At 34.9% G+C, this 21242-nt stretch overlaps 1 protein-coding gene and 2 long non-coding RNA genes across 4 annotated transcripts in view; 1 reads left to right on the forward strand and 2 right to left on the reverse strand.

Moving 5' to 3' along the window:
* LOC127861559 (uncharacterized) overlaps positions 1-1261 on the reverse strand; it is a 5164-nt gene extending 3903 nt beyond the window's left edge. The window contains exon 1 of the long non-coding RNA XR_008040255.1: positions 1097-1261. This is a non-coding gene — a long non-coding RNA (uncharacterized LOC127861559). The remainder of the gene's footprint in view (positions 1-1096) is intronic.
* Positions 1262-3857: 2596 nt separating this feature from the next.
* LOC127861573 (uncharacterized) lies at positions 3858-5363 on the reverse strand. Its single transcript, XR_008040271.1, has 2 exons — positions 5257-5363; positions 3858-4906 (listed from the first exon to the last, which is right to left on the reverse strand). It is a non-coding gene; the product is annotated as an uncharacterized LOC127861573 (long non-coding RNA).
* Positions 5364-7382: 2019 nt separating this feature from the next.
* Positions 7383-21242, forward strand: part of LOC127861542 (CST complex subunit STN1-like) — a 35316-nt gene continuing 21456 nt past the window's right edge. The window contains exons 1-5 of one of the 2 annotated variants that reach the window (XM_052400142.1): positions 7383-7420; positions 14482-14668; positions 16661-16756; positions 17667-17726; positions 17868-18038. In XM_052400142.1, the coding sequence (XP_052256102.1) occupies positions 14524-14668; positions 16661-16756; positions 17667-17726; positions 17868-18038 (472 nt within the window). In that variant the 5' untranslated portion in view covers positions 7383-7420; positions 14482-14523. The remainder of the gene's footprint in view (positions 7421-14481; positions 14669-16660; positions 16757-17666; positions 17727-17867; positions 18039-21242) is intronic. The other variant, XM_052400143.1, reaches the window with a different exon arrangement.

Below are 21242 nucleotides of genomic sequence, written 5' to 3' on the forward strand. Positions count from 1 at the left end.
TCCAGAGGTCAGTGGTTCGAGTCCTGCTGAGGGTTACCTTTTTTCTTTTCTTTTTTGCTTTTATTCTTGGTATTTTTACTGGAGCTTTGTATATCCAATATTTGCATTTATCAATATAAAGAATTTAATTAAAAGCTTCAAAACATGCCAAAATCTATGTAAAGGTCCCTTTAAACTTTTAATTATCTAAAAATGATTTAATACAAAATTTGAAAATAGCCTCTTTCAGTGTATTAGATTTAATGCAGTGAATAACTTTGAATAACTATATTGAGATATGTAAATAGCAACGTGCAATCGTATATATCCGGCTACATTCGCGAACCAATAGTATGTTGTCGTTTAGCGACTAGTCGACACGCTCCGTTGGGACTCGTTCTACGGAGTAATCGCTGTAAAACATAATCCTATTCGGTTTATTGGGGAAAAAAAATGCATTTTAGTTGGAAAATCCGGTCAGATTGTTGCTCTTTACGACTGAGAAACAGCCGAGTATGGGCGGTAATTTTGGGCAAACAAATCACTGCAATTAAAGTATATATGATTTCCAAACAATTATAAATTACATGATTAAATTGAAAAAATATTCAACCCAAAGAGTAGAATCACTTTTACTTTCGAATCCCGTTAAGTTATACATAACTTGAATTTAAGAGCTTAACTATGATTACCGAGCATTAACTAAACTTTACACTTAGTTGAGTTTTGTTTTGAAAATAATATCATCGAATGATTACAAAACTGTTCAATTTATAAAAGAACAAGTAGTGACAGTTTACATTATAAAAACTTTCACAATTGAAGATCGTCCATCAACAATGTCTACTGTTTACATGTTACCATGGTAACTATAGTTTTACTATAATACTTCTTCCCAGAAAGACTTAAGACGTGAATTAAAAATTGACTATACAAAACACCAATTACATCACAAAACTTTAATGATAACGTTTTATACGCAAACAATGCTTTCGTGTCCTCTAACTACTACCGTTGGACCTAGTGTAAATCGAAAAATAATTCTTTATTATTATTATTATCATCATCATTATTATCATTATTATTATTATAATTATCATTATTATCTCAACAGTACCTTTGTCCCGTCGCTGTTTTGCAAAACACTTCCTCTTTCTATATTACAATATCTCAAAATTCTAAACTTAATGTTTGTCCCGTCGCTGTTTTGCACAACACATCCTCTTTCGATATTATACTATCCCAAAATTTTAAGTAATTCCCCTTTGCTTGTGTTTGACTACTACAAGACCATTAAAGGGGCCTTTTCACGTTTTGGTAAATTTTCAAAATTGAAAAAATGGTTTCAGATTCGAATTTTCTGTAGTTATGATATTTTGAGGAAACGGTAATACTGAACATTAACCATGCTCTAAAATATCCATTACATGCATCTTTTGACGATTTAAAACACGAAAATTATAAAACGTTGCAACGCCAAAATCTGTGAAAAGGCCGTTTTAAGCGGGTCTATGAGTTTGAACAATTTTTAACGATATATTTTGCACCCTATCGCTGGTAATTCTTGATTGTTAAAAGAAATTGAAGCAGCACTTTATAATATATATTAAAAAAGTCAAATATGCTCTTAAAACAATTGTAATTCTGTTATTTATAATTCAATTAATAATGCTTCATTTTCCCAAATTCATGAAATTCATGGTATGTCACGCTAGTATTCCCAATTTAATGATTTATCGCGCTAATATTTCCAATCCAAAAAGCAAGAGCTTGATTGAAAATGCGTTCTGTCTGGCACCGTCGTAGACTGTCTTGAAGTCTCTAGCACCGTCAGAGACCGTCTAGGAGACTGTCTGGCATAGTCGTAGACTTCTGGAAGTATCTGACACCGTCACAGACTGTCTATAAGACTCTCTGACACCGTCGTAGACTTCTGGAAGTCTCTAGTAACTTAACAGACTGTTTGGGAGACTGTCTGGCACCGTCGTAAACTGTCTGTGAGCCTCTGGCACCGTCATAGACTTTGTGGGAGTCTCTGGCACCGTCATAGACTGACTGGCACCGTCGAAGACTATATGTGAGTCTCTGGCACCGTCACAGACTGTCTGGCACCGTCGTAGACTGTCTGAGACTCTCTGAAACCGTCACAGACTGTCTAGAAGTCTTTAGCAATGTCATAGACTGTCAAAGAGACTGTCTCGCACCGTCGTAAACTGTCTGGGAGTTTATGAAACTGTCAGAGAACCATCATCAATGCAATGGGCCTCAATGAGAAATGCCTGCTTAAGATTGTGTTATTGATTAATATGTTATTCTTATTATCTTATATGTGTTCAATACAATAAACTTATATAAATATAATTTGAAGCCAAACATTCATATTATGTTCAAATACGTCATGCTTTTAGCGCTTGCCTTAGCATCTTTCAATTCTGTATTCGCAATGCCCACTTAAAGTTTTTGTGTCTTTGTATCGAACAAATTAACAATAACTGTTAAGTTCCTATATAATTATTTGTTTTATAATTTTTTGGTATGTTTCCTTTTTTGATGGCAGTTTACAAATACAATTTTGAACATTGTATTTATTATCCGATTTCTTTGTTACCATCCAACTCTAAACTGGTCTACCATAGAGGCGCATGTCATTATCTACGTAATTGTTCTTATGTGAAAGAACAATGCCGCAAAGGAAGTCCCAAGCTAAGCTTAAAAAAGAGGATAGTTGGGAGAAGCGCTAGCTTCTATATCCTGTGAGAAACCAGTCAGCTACAGAAAAGTCAAACAGCTTACAAACAGACATCACGGACTTTGTTTAAGATAGACAACTGGAAGATGTATGACGCCGGGCGTTGAAAGACAGTTTTCAACTGGAAGCCATCAGACCGAAGACTATCGTCTCCACCAGCACAACCACCACAACCATCGGTACATGTAGTGTCCTAACCATGCACGAGACCGGGAAAACAGCGCAGTTCGTCGCAGACATGAAGACTTTAAACCTCACCATCTTGAGAATCAGTGAATCAAGATGGACTGGTTATGGCAGAAGCGAATGACTTCTGGCGAGTAACTGCTGTTCGTTGAACATGAGCAGGATAAATCACACACCCAGTGAGTCGCCCTCTTGCTTTCCAAGTCGGCATAGAGACCGTTCATCGGACATTGAAGTAAGGCGAGGCGTTGGAATAGGTAAAAATCTTAACCTTTCTCGGCATTATTCTTGACAACCATTAAGGAACGGATGTAGACGTAAGACCCCGCATAGGTACAGCACGAGCCGCCTTCTATTAGCTGAAGAACTACTCGGGATCAAGCGAGATATGTAACAACTAAAGAGATCAGGCTCCTTAATAACATCGTGAAGTCAATCGTTCTCCACGGAGCATAGACTTGGAGAACCATCGTCATAAAAAATACACGTTTTCATCAACACCTGTCTATAAAGAAGATCCTAAAGATCCGCATTCGAGACAAGATCACAAACAAAGAATGATAGATGAGAACAAGGCAGCATCCCGTTGAAAAAGAATTATAGAAGTAGAACAATGCATCAGCCCGTTGAAGAAGACATCCTTCAAAGACGCTGGTGATGGATAGGCCACACGTACCCGTCACACGCCCGAATCATATACGACAAGGCAATCTCTTACCTGGAACCCCAAATGAAAGATGAAGAGAGGCGGCCTAAAAACACCAAGCCCCGAGACCTGGACGCGGATGCCAAGCAGATGGGCAAGACATTGGGGCAGCTGGAGAGACTCAGAACCGAGGCGCATACATGAAGCTGGTCGGCAGCCTTTGTCTCAGGCGGGACATTATGCGAAGATGATATGAGATAAGAGATAAAAGAACAATGCCAGTGAACAATCTCTAGATAAGTGTTTCCTAATAACGTACTATACACATTATGTTTAATTCTGAAACAGTGTGAAAAAATAACGTCATGCGTTTAAACTAATGCATGCATTTGAAAGCATGGACATGCATACCGTGTAAGAACATTATTCGAAATAATAATTATATGTTTTGAAACGATTCCAGTTAAGAATAAGCGTACATGACCAGTGTTATGGACTATCTATGTGAGCACAAATGCAGTTTCACTTTGATCATAAACTGCCAGTAAAAAGTCTCCCGTGTTCCGCGCAATCACACGTGCTGTTTCAGTGCGAAGTAGACGCAATAAAAACTATCATTGTCTCTATGGTATCAGTACTGCTGCGTCAGAGAAAACTGTTTTGGAGAAATTCCGGTCGCAGATGGTGCACGAGAATAACGTCGCTCACCTGTTTACGTTCATGTGATTATTCAGGCGGCTGTTGGTGAAAAACTTCTTCCGAAAAACATCATTAATATTACCGTCGTTTAGACGCTGGTGTTTGGTTAAGAAGTACTGAGACAAATCATTTCTACACAGACAGTTCCAAGCCGTGTTCGATGAGCAGCTACTTCCGGAATTTGCACGTGGAGCCACTTTCACTGTGTGTTCAACACATCAGAAGCATTCACACAACAGGCGTTGCACATGTTGCCCCAAAACATATCGCCGACCGTAAGTGTCATCAGACTACGCTTGAGAACGCTGTAGATACAATCCTATATTTTGTATCTGTGCTGATCTATTTAGCATTTGGGAAATATCCGATCTGTCCCGACTTTGTGCCCCGCAAAATGATGTCAATCGATAATGGAAGGATCGGTGTGACAGATTCAGATACCATCGTCATTGATGGAAGAGGTGTCCGCATTATTAAACACGTGCGTCTCACCGGCATGTGAAGCATCTAGCGTCCCATTACGGTGTTCTTTTGGTTTGCACGTATGGTTTCTCATACTCGCCTTTTCTCAAATTCAGTGGAATGTCGTTTGGTGGCTTAAGACGGTAGGTGTTACTCCGCAGGAGTTGTGACATCAACGATTCAATCTGTGAATTTGAAGTTATTGTACATTTATGTATAAGGCAATCAAACTCTATATTATTATACATGCGCCGGATGTGCTTCGATTCAGCAAAACTTCACAATCGTAAAATGAATGGAAAAACTATGTATTTTGTATTCATTGTTAATGGTACCTAAATGCAACGATAAGCTATTTGGTACTTTTTTTAAACGAACATGACAGTTTTCCCTTAGTTTTTCCGAGGAGCCTGACGGGCCCGGATACATGATTTGTGATAAGCGGGTACCAATTATTTTGCCACTTACAATCGTTTAAAAACGCAACTGACTGTACTATACAACAAACGTGTAACTTGCACATACTCATACTTACATACAACAAGTAACAACCAACGTTTAAAGTCCACATGCTGATAAATTTCTTTTAGATGGTGCATCTCTCGTACAGATACGTTTTTATTACGTACCATTTGATAGATGTGGTAGATAAATGGGACTGAAATTAAATGAAAATATTTTTCTCACTGTTAATAAGCATAATTTGTGCTAACAGACGAGCATTGCTGTGGTTTTAAATTGCCATAGAAACATAAAATATTACCATTAATACATATATACTATGTGCTTTAACTGATTTGTCTATTAGCATCAAAAGTAGATGCTTTTATTGCATGTTTTTGTTAAAATCAAACATATACACAATGTAGGATAGATTTGAGGTGGTTAAGAACAAGGAATGAAAGGGCAGTCACATATTATCATATCATATCAGTTTTCAAAAATAGACCATCAGCTCTGGGCACTTGGGTTGCATCTCCTATTTATCAGTTGGTGCTGCCGACCTATACAATTGTGGGACTAAACGGTCTGTGGTATGTGTCAATCGTTTCAATATACATTTGAATGATACAGTATACATTTATTCACATATGGGATGTCAGTCCGTTGCCTGTCAGATATGATATATGATTCGTGTCTATTGCATGACATCGAGCCGATTTCGGATCAAGATTCGAATTTCTTTAAAAAAAATTATTTTACCCGGGGGGGGGGGCGGTAACTTCCTATATACGGGTATATAGGGGTGTGCCGATTTTATGGGGTGTGTTTTCGACTAAAATTATAGATATGGGTATGGTTTTGAGCATCTAAGTATAGATATGGGTATTGAAATCAGAAATTTGCATGTATATAAATGCACATAGATTTGAAATTATCAGTATCAAAATGGGTATGATCAATGTCATTCTTGTATATAAATGGGTATCAAAAAGTAAATTTCAGTAGCGGGAAAGATATAATAGCAAATTCAATAAGTATACTGTATTGATATGAAAGAGATTTAAATTCTAGTATGAAGTGTGTCCACTTTATCAAATTCTTGTATTGAAATGGGTCCACTTTCTCAATGGTATCGTATACAAATGGATATGCTTTTTCAAAAATCTTGTATCAAAATGGGTCTTCTTTATCAGAGTTCCGGTATAAAAATGGGTCACATTTCGGAAGTCTCAGCGGGACATCCCTACCCTAAAATTTGGGAAGTAACCCCCGCGGTATTTTTTATATAAATATAAAATACAGTGAATTATTGTACTAGAATGACCACTGTGTACACATAATTAAGCGCATAAGATATACAAACGTACGTAATATCAAACATTTACTCGTTATTGAAATGTTTTCTTTATACAGAGTTGTGGATAATGAAAAATCTATATCTGGATGGTATAATCCCAAAGGATGTAGACATATAGGATCTGGCACGAGTTGTCATATCATACCATATTTTTTTAAACGAGTTCAGGAATTTTGTTAGTAAGCGAGCCTTTGGCGAGCTTACTAACGAATTTCCTGGACGAGTTTAATAAAATATGGTATTATATGACAACGAGTGTCAGATCTTTTTTATCACATGCTTTTAAATGAGCAAATTAAATAAATATTTACGCAAATATATTGATAAATCCCGAATGTTGTTTACATTTCATGACGTCATTTGACGTCGAACGTCATTTCAGCAAAACAACAAAATGCGATTGGTCAATAAACGAAAAGTAAGCCAATGAAAACGCTTAAAAATGTTGTATTACACATGTGTAATATAAAAAAATGTAATGGTTGTATTACATGGGAAACAGAGTATAGCATGTGATAAAAATACTGTTCTGGATAAAGTGTTTTTTAACAAATGAATATTTTATTAATAATACATATAAATTTAATTATTAATCTACATAAATGGCGAAATACAAGATCGACTCGGCAACATTAAGTTTGTTCAAACAAAAATATCAATTATTGGAACAGAAAGAAACATAATTTGTTTATTTGAAAAAGAAAAAAACGTTCTTTCGTATGCTCAAGTTAAACGAAAAGAAAATTGTGCTCCGTTTTTGCCGACTTCGCCGTATACTATTGCATGTCTCAGCTGCTTAGTATACTGTAACCTTTCTGATATCATAACACCAAGTTACCTCCCCTATATTCAGTCGTGCCATAGCTTTTAACCGGTAGTTTTGATTTTGCTGACCAAGGTATTAAAGTACAGTTAACAGAGATCACAGTTACAAAATCAATTAAAATGCCTATTTGCTTATTTATATATATACTTGTAGATGTAATGACCCAATCAATAACTTGCCAGAAGAAAGAATGCTGTTTTGACAGGTTATTCATTTATATTTTAACGGCATGTGTTATAAACAGGTATATTATAACATGAAATAAGGCAAAGCCTCAAAGCGAGCTCGATTAATGTTTAATAGAAAAAAATAACAAAACACTTTAATAAACATGATATTGAAAGTGATATTATGGGCATTTTTCACCGTTGACGCGACGATCCAGGGTTCGACATTAACTTTTTTTACAGCCAGACCATCGGACCAGCTCCTCTAAAAATGTACTGGCCCGAATCTGATGTCTACTAGACCATAAATGACATGGCAAATAAACAGAATTGTGTCTTGTAACTGTGTAATCAGGTTTTATCAGAAAGTAATTAGTGAACACAAGAAAGTTATTTTGATGCACAGAGTAAAAAATAAAATAAAACTTTTTAACAACATAAATTGTTTGTTGTAATTTCACTGTTTATCACCAGTTAAACAAATGATGTCTGTACAGCAGGTGACATTTATTAAACGTTATCATATTCTGGCCTCCTTGACCGATGTGCTCCATGCTACCACAGCTCCAATGCCCTTTTCCATCATAATCTGTGTCAGTTTTACCGTCAGATTCTTCTTTATTAACTTATTTGTCGGATGAAAATCCAATCTTGAACAAAGTCACTCTTTAAATTACATTATCTCGTCTGCTACGCCAAAATGTTTACATTGATGATACCGATTTTCGATAGAAGTCGTAAAAACATGATGTAAAGTTCTACGACACTGCAGAAAATCATTAACTATTTCAGGGCTGGAACCGAATTTTGAAGGTCTTTGCAAACAGTTTGGATCCAGATGAGATGCCACAGAACGTGGCGTCTCATCTGGATCCAAACTGTTTGCTATTCTGATAGTATTCTTTGAAAAAAAATGAAGAAAATGCTAATTTTAGAAATTCAGCAGACAACATTTTAGCAGACTACAAATTTCCCAGCATGCAAAGTGTTAATATTCATGACAACTTTACCAATGGAAACAAGCTATTTCTGCGGGAAGCTCTCCTTCGCGTCTAAAAATAGTGATGAATCATGTGAATGCTCCGCATTTATTTATATACGCTAGTTTTGTTCTGATGTAAATAATGGATACAATAGTTATTTTACACATTAAGAGAAAAAGGTTTTCGGCTAGTTATAGTTATATGAATCAGTATAGATTTTGTATGTACGACCAGTCGGACAAGCTAGCCCACAGTTTTACTAGCCCGACCACCGATCTTACTAGACAATGTCTGTCGGACGTGCCTTAGTGTCGAACCCTGCTATCACGTCACCCACCGTACTCAAGGTAGAGACTAGTCCAAATTTTTGACGCTCTTAAATATTAAGGTTCATGGGGGGGGATAAAATTCATTAAAAATTCGCTTTGGTTTTTCTTCATTTAATGTGGTACAATATGGTCAAACTATATATCATTTTAAAGCTAAAGACGAATAGAATAACATAAACACATTTTTGACATTCAATATTTGTGTTCTTTATTCATATTTTGGTTTAAAACCAATACGTTTTTACACTAATTTACAAAATCTCAATCTAAAGTTAGGAAGGATATGCACTACCTTAAGTTGAATTAATACAAAGCTATATACATATACAAGGTCAAGTTAGCAACATTTCACAGAAAATTATTGTCATAAAACAACAAATGAGTTTTTATTCAACTGCCTATTTTGGATAAATTTCCTAAACAAAGTTCTAAAAATAACTAAAACGTAACTACTTTTTAAAAATCCAGGTATGGTTGATAATAAGAGTCACAATTCTTTTTCAAAGGCTTAACCATTTTGTTATTTACCTCTCAACCAAATTGCAAATTTAAACCATCTCAAATTGAAATAGATTGCAGACGACATATAAAATTGTAAAGGAATATAAAGAAATTGGCAAACCGATTGATTTTATATTTCGATTCCTTCTACCCATTTTGAAAGCGTGGCCATCGCTGTGATCCGTAGAAAAACGTGCAAAACAAATCGGTCGAACCACGTGCAGTGGTGAGAAACCGGGTATGTGTATACACATACCTGAGAAAACACAAACTTATTTTGACAGTTGGTTCGCAACTAGTAAAACAACTATTAACATTAATCAGCAAGAGATCGCACTCAATTACAGAAATGACCACGTAGAGATATCATCACTTACCCTATTTCAAATATTTTCCAGCTAAAAATTGTCCCCCACACGTCGTTTTTAGTTTATTTGTATTGTTTTTCTGGAGCCGAAGTGCATCTCACAGAATATCCATCTAACTTCCGTTGTTTTCACTTTCGTTATTAAAAACTTTGTTTAAAAGAATTATTTATCCTTTTAGATTGTTAAAGCGATGTGTTATTATATATTATCAATAGAATAGTGTACCGTGATGAATTTAACGGAGTTACGTATCGATCTTTCTGTCAGTCTTTAAGCGTACTATTTTATGCGCAATAATATAAGTTTGATGATTCGACAACAATTGTAAACATTGGTGAAATGCTTCTTACATAGTTATTCTTTTGAGTGTTTATGAGGTCTGATCGTGCAGTTTGCAAACATCAACAGAAAGATTACAATCCAATGCATTTGTCATCGTCAACCGTTAGGAATGTCAATTAGGCGATGAGTGAGTTTTTAGCATGTTTCTTTCTATTTTATGAATTTACAAATGGCTGCCCCCATGGTGATGAAATGACATGTGTCCGAGTTTTGATATTTCTAGATATGTAAACTTTTTTTACTATTTAAGCGTAACTTGCCCTCGTCAATGTCGATATTATTCACTAGTTATATAATTTTCCGCCGAAATACGTGGAATAAACATGATTCGGATTTTTGAAAATAATGTATATTTTAGTGTTAAAATCGCTTTGTATTTTGATTGATTTTGTGGATGGTATGATACGTTGATGTACAAAATTGGTAGCAGTTTGAAGGAAAAACATCCTTTAAAGCATATATGTATACATTTTCAATGTGGCACTCTTCCTTTAGTCAAATTTGAGTTCAATGCTTGGGGTCCGACATTTTTCTAAATGAAGCCTCTACATGAACCTTAAGCTACTTTTTATATGGGTAATATTTGGAGCGTACAAAGGGTGAAAGACCAATTATGTGGTGGGAATTTTTTGTTCTTTGTCTATATTGTTGCGCAAGGATTTTGTGCGCAACATTCAAGCCCCGATATAAGACACTTAATAACAACGGATTGCAATAATATTTACATACCTGTGTAGATAATTCATTTCTCGATAATGTTCCGTAAAAATTATGTAATGACACTTTGAATTTTGCACGCCTGAGCAATTTAAATCCAACCACTATTCAATTTTTCAATATCTCTCGATTCGCTCGCTGTGTAGATATAAATCGATAACACGACCTCGATGTAAAGCATCTGGTTTAAAGTGGAAGAATAAACAGCGTAAAATACAGTTTGCGTTCGTCTGTTGTGGTGCAGCACGTTACATAGTAAACCGATGTTATACTTTTCTGGATTAATTTAGCATTGTTTTTTTTCTAAATTGACAATTAAAAAGTTCTGAAATAAAGTACATCTTTTATTTTTATACTGTACATAAATAATATTGATACAGATCGTACAGTATACCGTCCTTTGTAACGTAGAATGTAAGTACATAAAACAACACAGACAGAGGTGCGAAAAAGACATGCATAAACACTTCCTGAAACTTAGAACAGTGAATAGAAACTGCACCATATCTGTTTTGAACATATGCTTATTAAATCGACAAAGATTAGCATACTAGATCTAGTTAGGTAAAAGTCGGTGTTAAAAGCTCATGTTAAATAAAATTACGCGTACATGTTACACCGTAATGCCTTCTTCTGATTGGTTCATATTTAAATCAGTTTCATGACATGGCTACAGGTCAGTGATTGTTTTGCGATTTAAGCAGAAGTTTAACTGAAGAATTTATGCCTTTCTAACTTTGAATCGATGATATTTGATGTAAAAATGAACTTCTGAATTAAAACTGAATGAGTTGGTAATGTTATTTTGCAATTTTACGCAAATTGATGAAAATTTAAACTTTCTGGTTTCCACCACAAAAAAGGTCCTTCAACGATGAGACGTTCCAAAGAATTTAGCCCATATAAAAAGTATCTCTAAATTCTTTGCGCGTCTTATAAATGAGACTAGGTAGAGACTGTCAAGTCAGCCACTGTACTAAAGGTAGCGACTGTCACGTCACCCACGGTACCTCAAAGTTATTTATATCTTATTTGAATTTATGTTTTAAATATGGTTAATCACATTTGATCACATCTTTTGATTGCTTGAATCAATCACATTTTATAGTATCTATAAACATTCACTATTTGTAGTAATTATCAAATAATTAATTTAGAATGTTCTTCACCAGAAAGGTAAGATCAGATGTCAATAAGAGCACTATCTCCCTCACTATGAGATATTGTCAAAGGTAGCAATATTTGTTGAATCATGCCATTTTGTGAGGCATAAAAATTTAGCTAAATTCTTGTATTTTTTCAATAGAAGAGAATAGATATCTAGAATATGAGATAATAAAGTTTGGTCATGTTGAAATGATACTCAAATGTGATTTACCACCTTTACATTTAAATGTAATGCATGACTTAGACAGCGAAAGAAAAACACTATATGAAATGATTATGAAATCGAGTATTTGACTGTGCAGGTTGTTGTTTGAAAAAGTTTGGTACCTGAGTACATGCTGAACCAATCGTGTGTTTGTTCCTCAATGGCAATCGTCCAATAAATAATAGCACTTACTTGTTTTGTCATCATTTTTAATAAAAAATGCGAGTAGCGGTCGGTGTTGACACTTGCTATGTACATACAAAACAATGACGCCATTCGTTACTTGGATAAATTTTGTGATGACGTCATAGAACGGGGAAGTCCCTGAATGAAGACAAATGTTTTACACGAAGAATGCTGATGCTTTATTCGAAATATAGTAACAATAAATAGAGAGAAGAATTTTAAAATATTTAAAAGCCGTAAATTTGATCATTTTTTCTATTTTATCATTATGATCAATCAGGAGACGCTGGTTATTTACTTTGAAAAGATGCCAAACTTTTCAAAACAACAACCTGTGTAGATCTACAGTCCAATACACGTGTTAACGTAGTGCAAGCTCTTGAGCCGCCTAAGGCGGCTCAGCGAGCTCACTATTAAAGCACCTTAAGTAGTCCATATAAACATACTCCCATATTCACCCCTAAATATACTCAAGCGCAAATCTGCGCACAGATTTCGTGCGCATCACTAAACAGACGTCGTTCGTTACCAATTAAGGAAAGCGATTAATAAACTTCATAAACACATTAAGTTTACCTGAATAGCAGCCAATGGATGTTATCCATTGCATGCAACCTAAAAATCACATCGATATTTCAACACACTATTCTTGCTGTCATTTTCATTTTGAAATTTCTAACAGTGTAAATATTAGACGACTCAAAACATTGTTATCGACTTATCGGGTACATCGCATATCACAATGTGGAAAATATTGGTGTAATGTGACCTTACAGATCGATGTTAGGATTAAACTCCAACATGCAGGCGATTTTATTATTGTATTGATGTTTTCATTTTTAAATGTCAAATTCATGTTCGTTTTTTTTTGACACCGTGCATTTAAAATGGGGATCTACCCAGGTTGTTTAATATGCGGTACGCTTGGCAGAAGCTACCGTAACCATAAACCTTCACTAATTAACACTGTTCATATCTCGGCCACGCGTACTGTTACAGTTCTCACTACGGTCATATCGACAACGGCCCTTTCATTTCGCATGATAATAGGATGTAGTATTCTTATTAAACTATTTGTGATATGTTTATGATTGCTCAATGAACTTGGAACTTTTCGCAAATACTGGTTAACACACATTTTAGGTGTTGGCTCATATTATACCTAAAGGAGGGTTAAATAAACACGCCCTCTTTGTGATTTGCATTTTGCCCGAGCGCCTTTATTAGGATAAAGACGGTATATGTCATTCCCAAAATTACCCAATTGAGTTGAAAAACCGGGGGGTGAAAAACCCAATTAAGCTAAAAAGAAGAGGTTACCCCAAAAGTTATCTATAGCCCTGCATTTGACCTAACAATCTCCAGTTAAAAAACAAGAATACAATTTAAAAAAAGGAAAAAAAGTAACCTTCAACAGGGTTCAAACCACTGACCCCTGGAGTCCTGGAGTAAAAAGTCTCCCGCCTAGACCACTCGACCATCCATGCTCATGCTTAGAGCTGATGTATTTTTTACCTATATAAGCAATCCTCGTAGTTTCCCAAAATATAACTACAACAACAGAACTTTCTAAATTATTCAATCGTTTCGCGTCGCACGACGCTGTATAATTTTCAGGTTTGCAAATCGTCAAAAGATGCATAAAATTGATATTTAAGAGCATGGTAAATGGTCAGTATAACTATTTCCTCAAAAATATCATAACAAAAATGAAAATTTGCGAATCTGAAACAACTTTTTTTTATTTTGTCAATTTACCAATCTGTTGGACGGCCCCTTTAATAAAAGGGGCCTTTAGTGGCAAAAAAGGGATTGGCAAAAGTAAATTTAGCCAAACAGAGCTTAAATGGCAAGTTAAAAAGTAATCTTATAGAACCAACATAATGTCTTTGCGAATATCGGTACAAATCTCCCCAAATCTTGACAATGGGACAAAAGCCTTAAATAGGACGTTTGGCATGTATGCTTATATTATGAGAGAAAATTTCTTAGGAAAATTTGAACTTTTTTAGAAATTTTCTTTGAAAAGGGCCTTTTGGGGAAGGAGAGCCTCTGCTGAAGATAACAAAAAAAGATGCGGATGTCTTTTTGATAATTGTATTCTTGTTTTTTAATAAATTTGTATTACATAATGGTGTACCCCTCAAGTGTTTTTGTTTGTTTTTCAGTAAACCAATGGGTACCGAACCAGTCATGCTTTGTCCTTAGCCATGAACTGTAGTGACCAATGTCAAGTACATCCAGACCTCGAGTTCTACCCACCTAAGACATGGGGCCTAGAGTTCCATTTTGGGTCTTACAAGAAATTGTACATTGCGGATATAGTAGAAATGAAGCCTTATCCCCATTTCACAGGTGATAATCAGGTTAACAACACTGCTTGAATCAGAGGTCAAGGGAGAAAGAATTCCATTACCAGACTTACTGATCGGGGGATTAAACTTTCAATCCTCGGATTTGTTGTCCAGCACTCTGCCAACTAAGCTAGCACACTGGTTATGATCAATACCCCTGAAATGATCATGATTCATTATTTGTATAATGATTAGATGTTTTATTATAGCTTAATAGTTTTTCCAAGTGAAATTTTGATAACTTTTTCCAACTTACCGGTAAATTTCTCATTATACTTATTTTTGATGTTTGTTTAAAGTTTGTTAAAACAATGCATTAGGCATATTCTTGGCAATGAAAATAGGAAAGCACATACATTTTATGAATGGCATACCTTAATTATGGCCTATAAGAAATCAGTTTGTACTCAACATTTACTGCCAGGAAATCAAGAATGAATGTGGTATAAAGGAATTGGGTTTTCATTGCAAAACATATGAATTACAGAAATATGTTTTTATGATTAAAAAATATGATAATGTAAAATATTGTTACTTATTACTTGAACAGCCAGATATTTTTGCAATTTAAAGAAGTTCATTGGTGTAAGCTTTACTCATAACGTGACTTGTGTTGTTACTTTGGTAAATTTAGTAAGTACAGAAGTATCATTTTGTTGTTATTCTACGACTTTGCAGAGAACTGTACCAGGATAATGTTACAATATGTGTTATTGAATGTTATATTTATGTTTGTCAAGGGATGAAAACTGGATATTCTTGAAAAATATAAATGTCAATCAACAGTAGGAATAATATTATGATTTTGCGCAAATTAAAGGGGCCTTTTCACAGATTTTGACATGTTTTAAAGTTTGTCATTTTGTGCTTTATATTGATAAATGTAAACATTAAATTTTAAAAGCTCTAGTAAAAAATCAAAAATAAAATAAAAAAAGTTTTAAAAAAGTAGCCCGCTTCAGGGCTCGAACCAGTGACCCCCCGGAATCCTGAAGTAAAAACGCCAACTGAGCTATCCTGCCAAGCATACATACAATGCTTATTTTATACGTTATATAAGCAATCTTCATAGTTTCACAAATTTAATCGACAACAACAGAACTCTCCAAATTATTCTATCGTTTCGCGTTGCAACGCTTTATAAGTTTTAGGTTTTTAAATCGTCGAAAGATTCATATAATGGCTATATTAGACCAGGCCAAATGTTCAGTAATACTGTTTCCTCACACATATCATAGCTAAACCGAAAATTTGCCAATATGAAACAACATTTTTCAATTTTGTCAATTTACCAAACCGTGAAAAGATCCCTTTAACAATGGTACATTGTTTTTATTCATATAATTGACCTATGTTTTTATGCCCACCCATTGGGCTGGCATATAGCAGTTGCCCAGTCCCTAATTCTGTTTCTCCGGGCTGCTTTCTGTTTTCGGTAGATTTTTTTATACAACCTTTTCAGATATTAAGCTGCTTTTGATTTGTTTGTTAACCTACATAACCTACAAATGAAGTGTGAGATTTGTTTCATTTCATTGATTTTGTTAAAGCTATGAGCATGGACTTAAAATGTTCAGTTTTCCGGAGTCTTTTTGAGAAACACTTTCAGATACCGGTATTTACCTGACTTTTGGTAGGTGAGTCTAATACATGACTCACAGATGAAGTGCGAGTTTCTTTCTGGTCTATCGATTTTTGGCAAAGTTGGGCTTAGAAATGTTCTCTCTAATAACCCTTTTCCAGGGGTATTTTAGGAAATGCTTTTAGATATTTAGCTGAATTTTGGTATGTGAGTCTGCTAAAATGAATTACAGTTTAAGTTTGAGTTCCTTTTTGATTTATTGACTTTTGGCGAAGTTATGAGCCTTGGACTTAACAAATTTCTCTAAAAAAGCTGCTTTGTGGCTTCAAAAGGCAGTGGGTTGACATTGTATTTTATGAACACAGATATTGTTTATTTGCTCATGTCAACTTTTTTCTGGCTCTTTTCCAGGTGCTTTTGCCTACAGAAACCACCCTGTGTATAAAGTGGATATCATTGGTACTATAGTAAAAAGAAGCGAGCAAGCCAAATGTTTTGTGTATGCAGGTACTTACAAATTATTACTTCTTGGCATTAATGTTAAACTGTAATTTAATCTTGTGATATCTCTGCTTTAATTTTATAGTTGAACATGCTGCAATGGGGCAGTTTTCTTTATATGGGTAGTTTTTAGTCTTGTGAACCCTCTAGAACTCACATGTTTTGTCTGTCTGTTTGTCCTTACTGGTATGTAAGTAAGGCACAAAACTTGACTAACTAATAACTCCTACAATTTTTGATTACAACATTCAAACTAGCATGGATTATTCCTTATGGTATGAGGGGTTGAAATTTGGCTCCATTCACCCAGCCAAAAGCATATATTTTTCCCCCAAAATTAAAATATCCACTGATTTTTGTTATTATGGTAATTTCAGTAAAGCAAGTATTTAAATGATGTAAACAATACATGTTTTATTTTTTTATTAAAATATTTTTTTAAAAGCAAATAAAGTTTTATTTATAAAAGCAACTAGGTATTAATGAAGCGTAATTAAATTAAAAATATTCTTCATTTCCCTCTGTCAACTTTTCTGCATAAAGTTTGTTCTCCTGGAAGGTCCCCAGTCCCTTTCATCCAGGAGTGACAATATGCCCCTTAAACTCTTTTTACTTACATACTCACTTTGACAAATTTGTTTCCCCTTAAAAAATGAAATTGAATTTTAAACCGTTCTTAATACATTGTAATTTTAAAGGCTTCATCTCTGACCCTAAGATTCTGATAAGCAGCACACAGCATAAAACTGTTCTGGTTTTATGCTGGTTGCATATAGCCATTGTCACTGTGCTTCTGAACTGGAAAGGGTAAAGTTTAAATGTTTGCCACAAATTATGATGTGTGTACAGGCAGTGTTCATCCTTATTGTGAAAAGCCCTACCTTTAATTTACTCCACTTTGTGTGAATGTTTACAGTTGATGACGGCACTGGCGTTATTCTATGCTGCACATGGAAGGACAGTTATAATAAAACAAGTAAGGTGAACACACTTTATTTATATTACTAATAATTGTTTAATAGCACTTATTATATTGCCAGGATTCTATATCAGACCACAATTTACAGCCCATGTAATTAAGTTACAATTTACTGATTCTTTTTGCCATAAATTACAGACACGCCTATAAATAAAACCAGTCTACCAGATTGTCTGCGAGAAAAGCTCATCTCCCTGGAGACGCAAACCAGTCTTCAAGAACAGGGCTACCAACTGGGAGATCTTGTGCACATTAAAGGAAAACTGAAAATCTTCCGAGAGAAAATGGAGGTGGTTGCCACTTATCATGGTATGCTGCGATTTTTTTCCTTTTTTATAAAGTACGAGAAAACGGCACTTTCCATATTAGGAAAAAACTACCAATTTCCCAATTGCTGTAAAAAATCAAAGCGCTGAAGGCACTGAAGATGTTGGCTATTGCATAATTTAACATGCAATTCATTTTTCAAACGCAAGTTTGAAATGAACACACGCCATTCAACTTTATAAAGTGTGTGTCATAGCGCACGGGTCGAGTTTTGTGTGCACTTTTTATCATCCTTATTATTTCATAGAAATAACTAAGACAAAATAAAAACAACATGCTTTTCGGAAGTTCTGAAAGCATAGAAAGTATGATGAAAATGGTAATGAGAACTTAATATAAAGAAAATTTGCAGTCACCATCATATTAAAGGAATATTTTTTCTAATATCAAATGACATCTCACCAAGAATATAAATTCATAATGAAAGTTTCGTGTACAAAACTTTTGATTTTTGACACCATATACAAATTCAAAATATACAATAATCTTCGTATCTTGTATATGGAGGAATAAAAGTATATAAACATTGCTGTTTATGCTTTACTTGTTTCCCTAGCAGTTCACACGGTGTCAACAACGCTAACATAGACATAGGTATAGAGCACTAATGCACTTTTAGGCGTAGCTGTTTCAGTTTTCATCTTGGTGACTTTTACATAACACCAACAGACAGGCATGAATATTTTCGAATATTTAATAAGCTGATTCGAGATACAACCTCTGAATTTTTGCTACATCACTGCGTATGTGCTCAATTCAAAGGATGTAGCACTGTTCGGTGTAAGGAATTCCGGACTACTCTCTGTATGCTCAAACGACACAAATTGTGGCCCTGTTACAATTACGCGTTACAATCCATCTCGCAGAATTTCACTTTCGCCTCCAAGACGAGAAAACAATCATTAGCGAAATAGTTTAGTGTCACGATAAGAGAAAATCGTTTAATTATCATACCACAATGTTTGCCGTACTTGGTCAGCACGTCTGGAAATCATTCCTTAATGTGTGGATAGGCTGCCATTATTAACAAGTTTGCTATTTTGAATTCAATTTTGTATCAAAAAGCATTGTTCTTAAATGTGGCATTTTCAATTTGCAATGAGATTTGTAATGACCCTCGTCATGCGAAAATGGGTCTTATTCCATATGCGCCCATCATATTAATAGCCCACTCAGCTATCCCTCCTTCTGGTAAGGAGAAACATAACATATTTAGTGATTTTAAAGCAAACAGCATCACTTATGGCCTGACTGCGCAAAAGCACATGTTGGGTTTAACAAACGCTTGCCGAAACGCATAAGACCCATTTTCGCATGACGGCGCTATTGACGTGTGATTTAAATGTGTTGAAAGAAAACTGCGTTTAAATCAAATATAAATATACGATATATTTCGATAGTGAAGAAAGATACTCATAACAAGGCATATGAGGACACATATGAAGTGCTCTCCTGTAGTATATTTTTTATTTACTCACACTAATGTGTGGTTTGACAATGCTAACACACATTTCATGCGGTGAATATGCAGCTTACAAGTGAAAAACACAACACAATAGTTTAACTTTTGTTTAATTGTATTTAATTATTTAGAAAAGTAAATTGCTAACTTTATTTCAAAGTCAGCTTATAAGCCGACTACATTTTTAAAAGACATTTATTGTTATAAATATATTTAATATAATATAACAGTGCTCCAGCTAGGATTTGAAAAGGGCAGGGGGGCTTATTATTCAAAAGGGCACTTTCGACGCGCAGTATTTTGTCAAAAGGGCACTTTCGACGCGCAGTATTTTGTGAAAAGGGCACGTACGAGCGCGCGGGTGTTTCTGAAATGCTTCCTATTGCATGTTAATTTATGTTATAAATAATTGTATTATTCCCATTATTATTAAACCATTCAAATATAATGTCTACAATGGGGATTAAAGTAATTACAATGTAATAAGAGATTTATGAATAATCATATGTAAAAAAAAAAAAAAAAAAAAATTTTTTTTTTTTTTTTGGTGGGGGGAAGGAGGGGCTGGGCGGAGGTTCGGGGGCGCAGGGCGGAGGTTTGGGAGGGCAGGGCGCGGCGCCCTTCGATTTAGGCCTAGCTGTAGCACTGTAATATATTGAGTTGTTTTCGGTTTTAGCGATTATAAAGCATTTTCGAGGTTGCCTATAGTATGCCTGTAGAAATTGATGAACTCATATCCAACTGTCTATGTATTGAGAACTGTGAATATATACAAGCTAAACCTTCTACTAACCTTCTACTATTGCGTTGCTAGCACCCGTAAATACAAAAGATCGCCGCTATCTGTTGAGAACCAAAGAACGTTTTCCAGAAATACCAGCTGTAGTAGCATGAACGAGGTTATGAAACAGGTCATTCGTATTATTATTATAAATTGTTTGTTATTTTCGGGTTTAGCGATTATGAAACATTTTTGTTTGTTTTTGTCTATCGTATCGCTGAAGTTATTGTTGAACTTATGTTCAACGTTTTATAAATTGAGATTATAATTAAGCGTCAACTTTTTCCCAAATCTCTCAATTTACAACCTGTACTACGTCATTGAGTTGTATGTGAGAGCGTAACCTATTGCGTTGTTATAACCGGTAAACTTTCCTTTGTTTATTGACAGGCGCATCTATTAATAGCCTCATATCATGAATGCCAAAACACCCGCGAAAAAGAACCACGTGACCCAATAGGACGCTAAACGCAAATACCATGCGACTACGACTTTTATTATGTAAGAACGCTCCGCAATTCCTTTGAAGCCGGAGCCTTGTGATTGCTATTACGTAAAGAATTGACCTCTAACTGAAGTAAGCAAAGGAAACGCAGCACCTAATTGACCCATTCCTTCTATGTGCGAAGGCAGATTGAATTTTACTAATGTATGGTTTGCCTATTATAACACACATTATAATGCGGTAAATATGCGACTAACAAGTAAAAAACACTATAATTAAACTTTTGTTTTGAATTAAGTTATTTAGAAACCAAAATTCCAAACCTTATTTCAAAACAGCAGGACTACATTTTTTTGAGAATATTCTTGTTATATTTAAATGTTTTTTAACAGTTTCATCGATAATGAAACCTTTTTTATGTTGTCTATCGTATCCCTGTAATAGTTGTTGAACTCGTGGTCAATGTATTATTAATTGAGACCTGTGAATATAAACAAG

Source organism: Dreissena polymorpha, chromosome 16, assembly GCF_020536995.1.
Source record: "Dreissena polymorpha isolate Duluth1 chromosome 16, UMN_Dpol_1.0, whole genome shotgun sequence".
NCBI lineage: Eukaryota > Metazoa > Mollusca > Bivalvia > Myida > Dreissenidae > Dreissena > Dreissena polymorpha.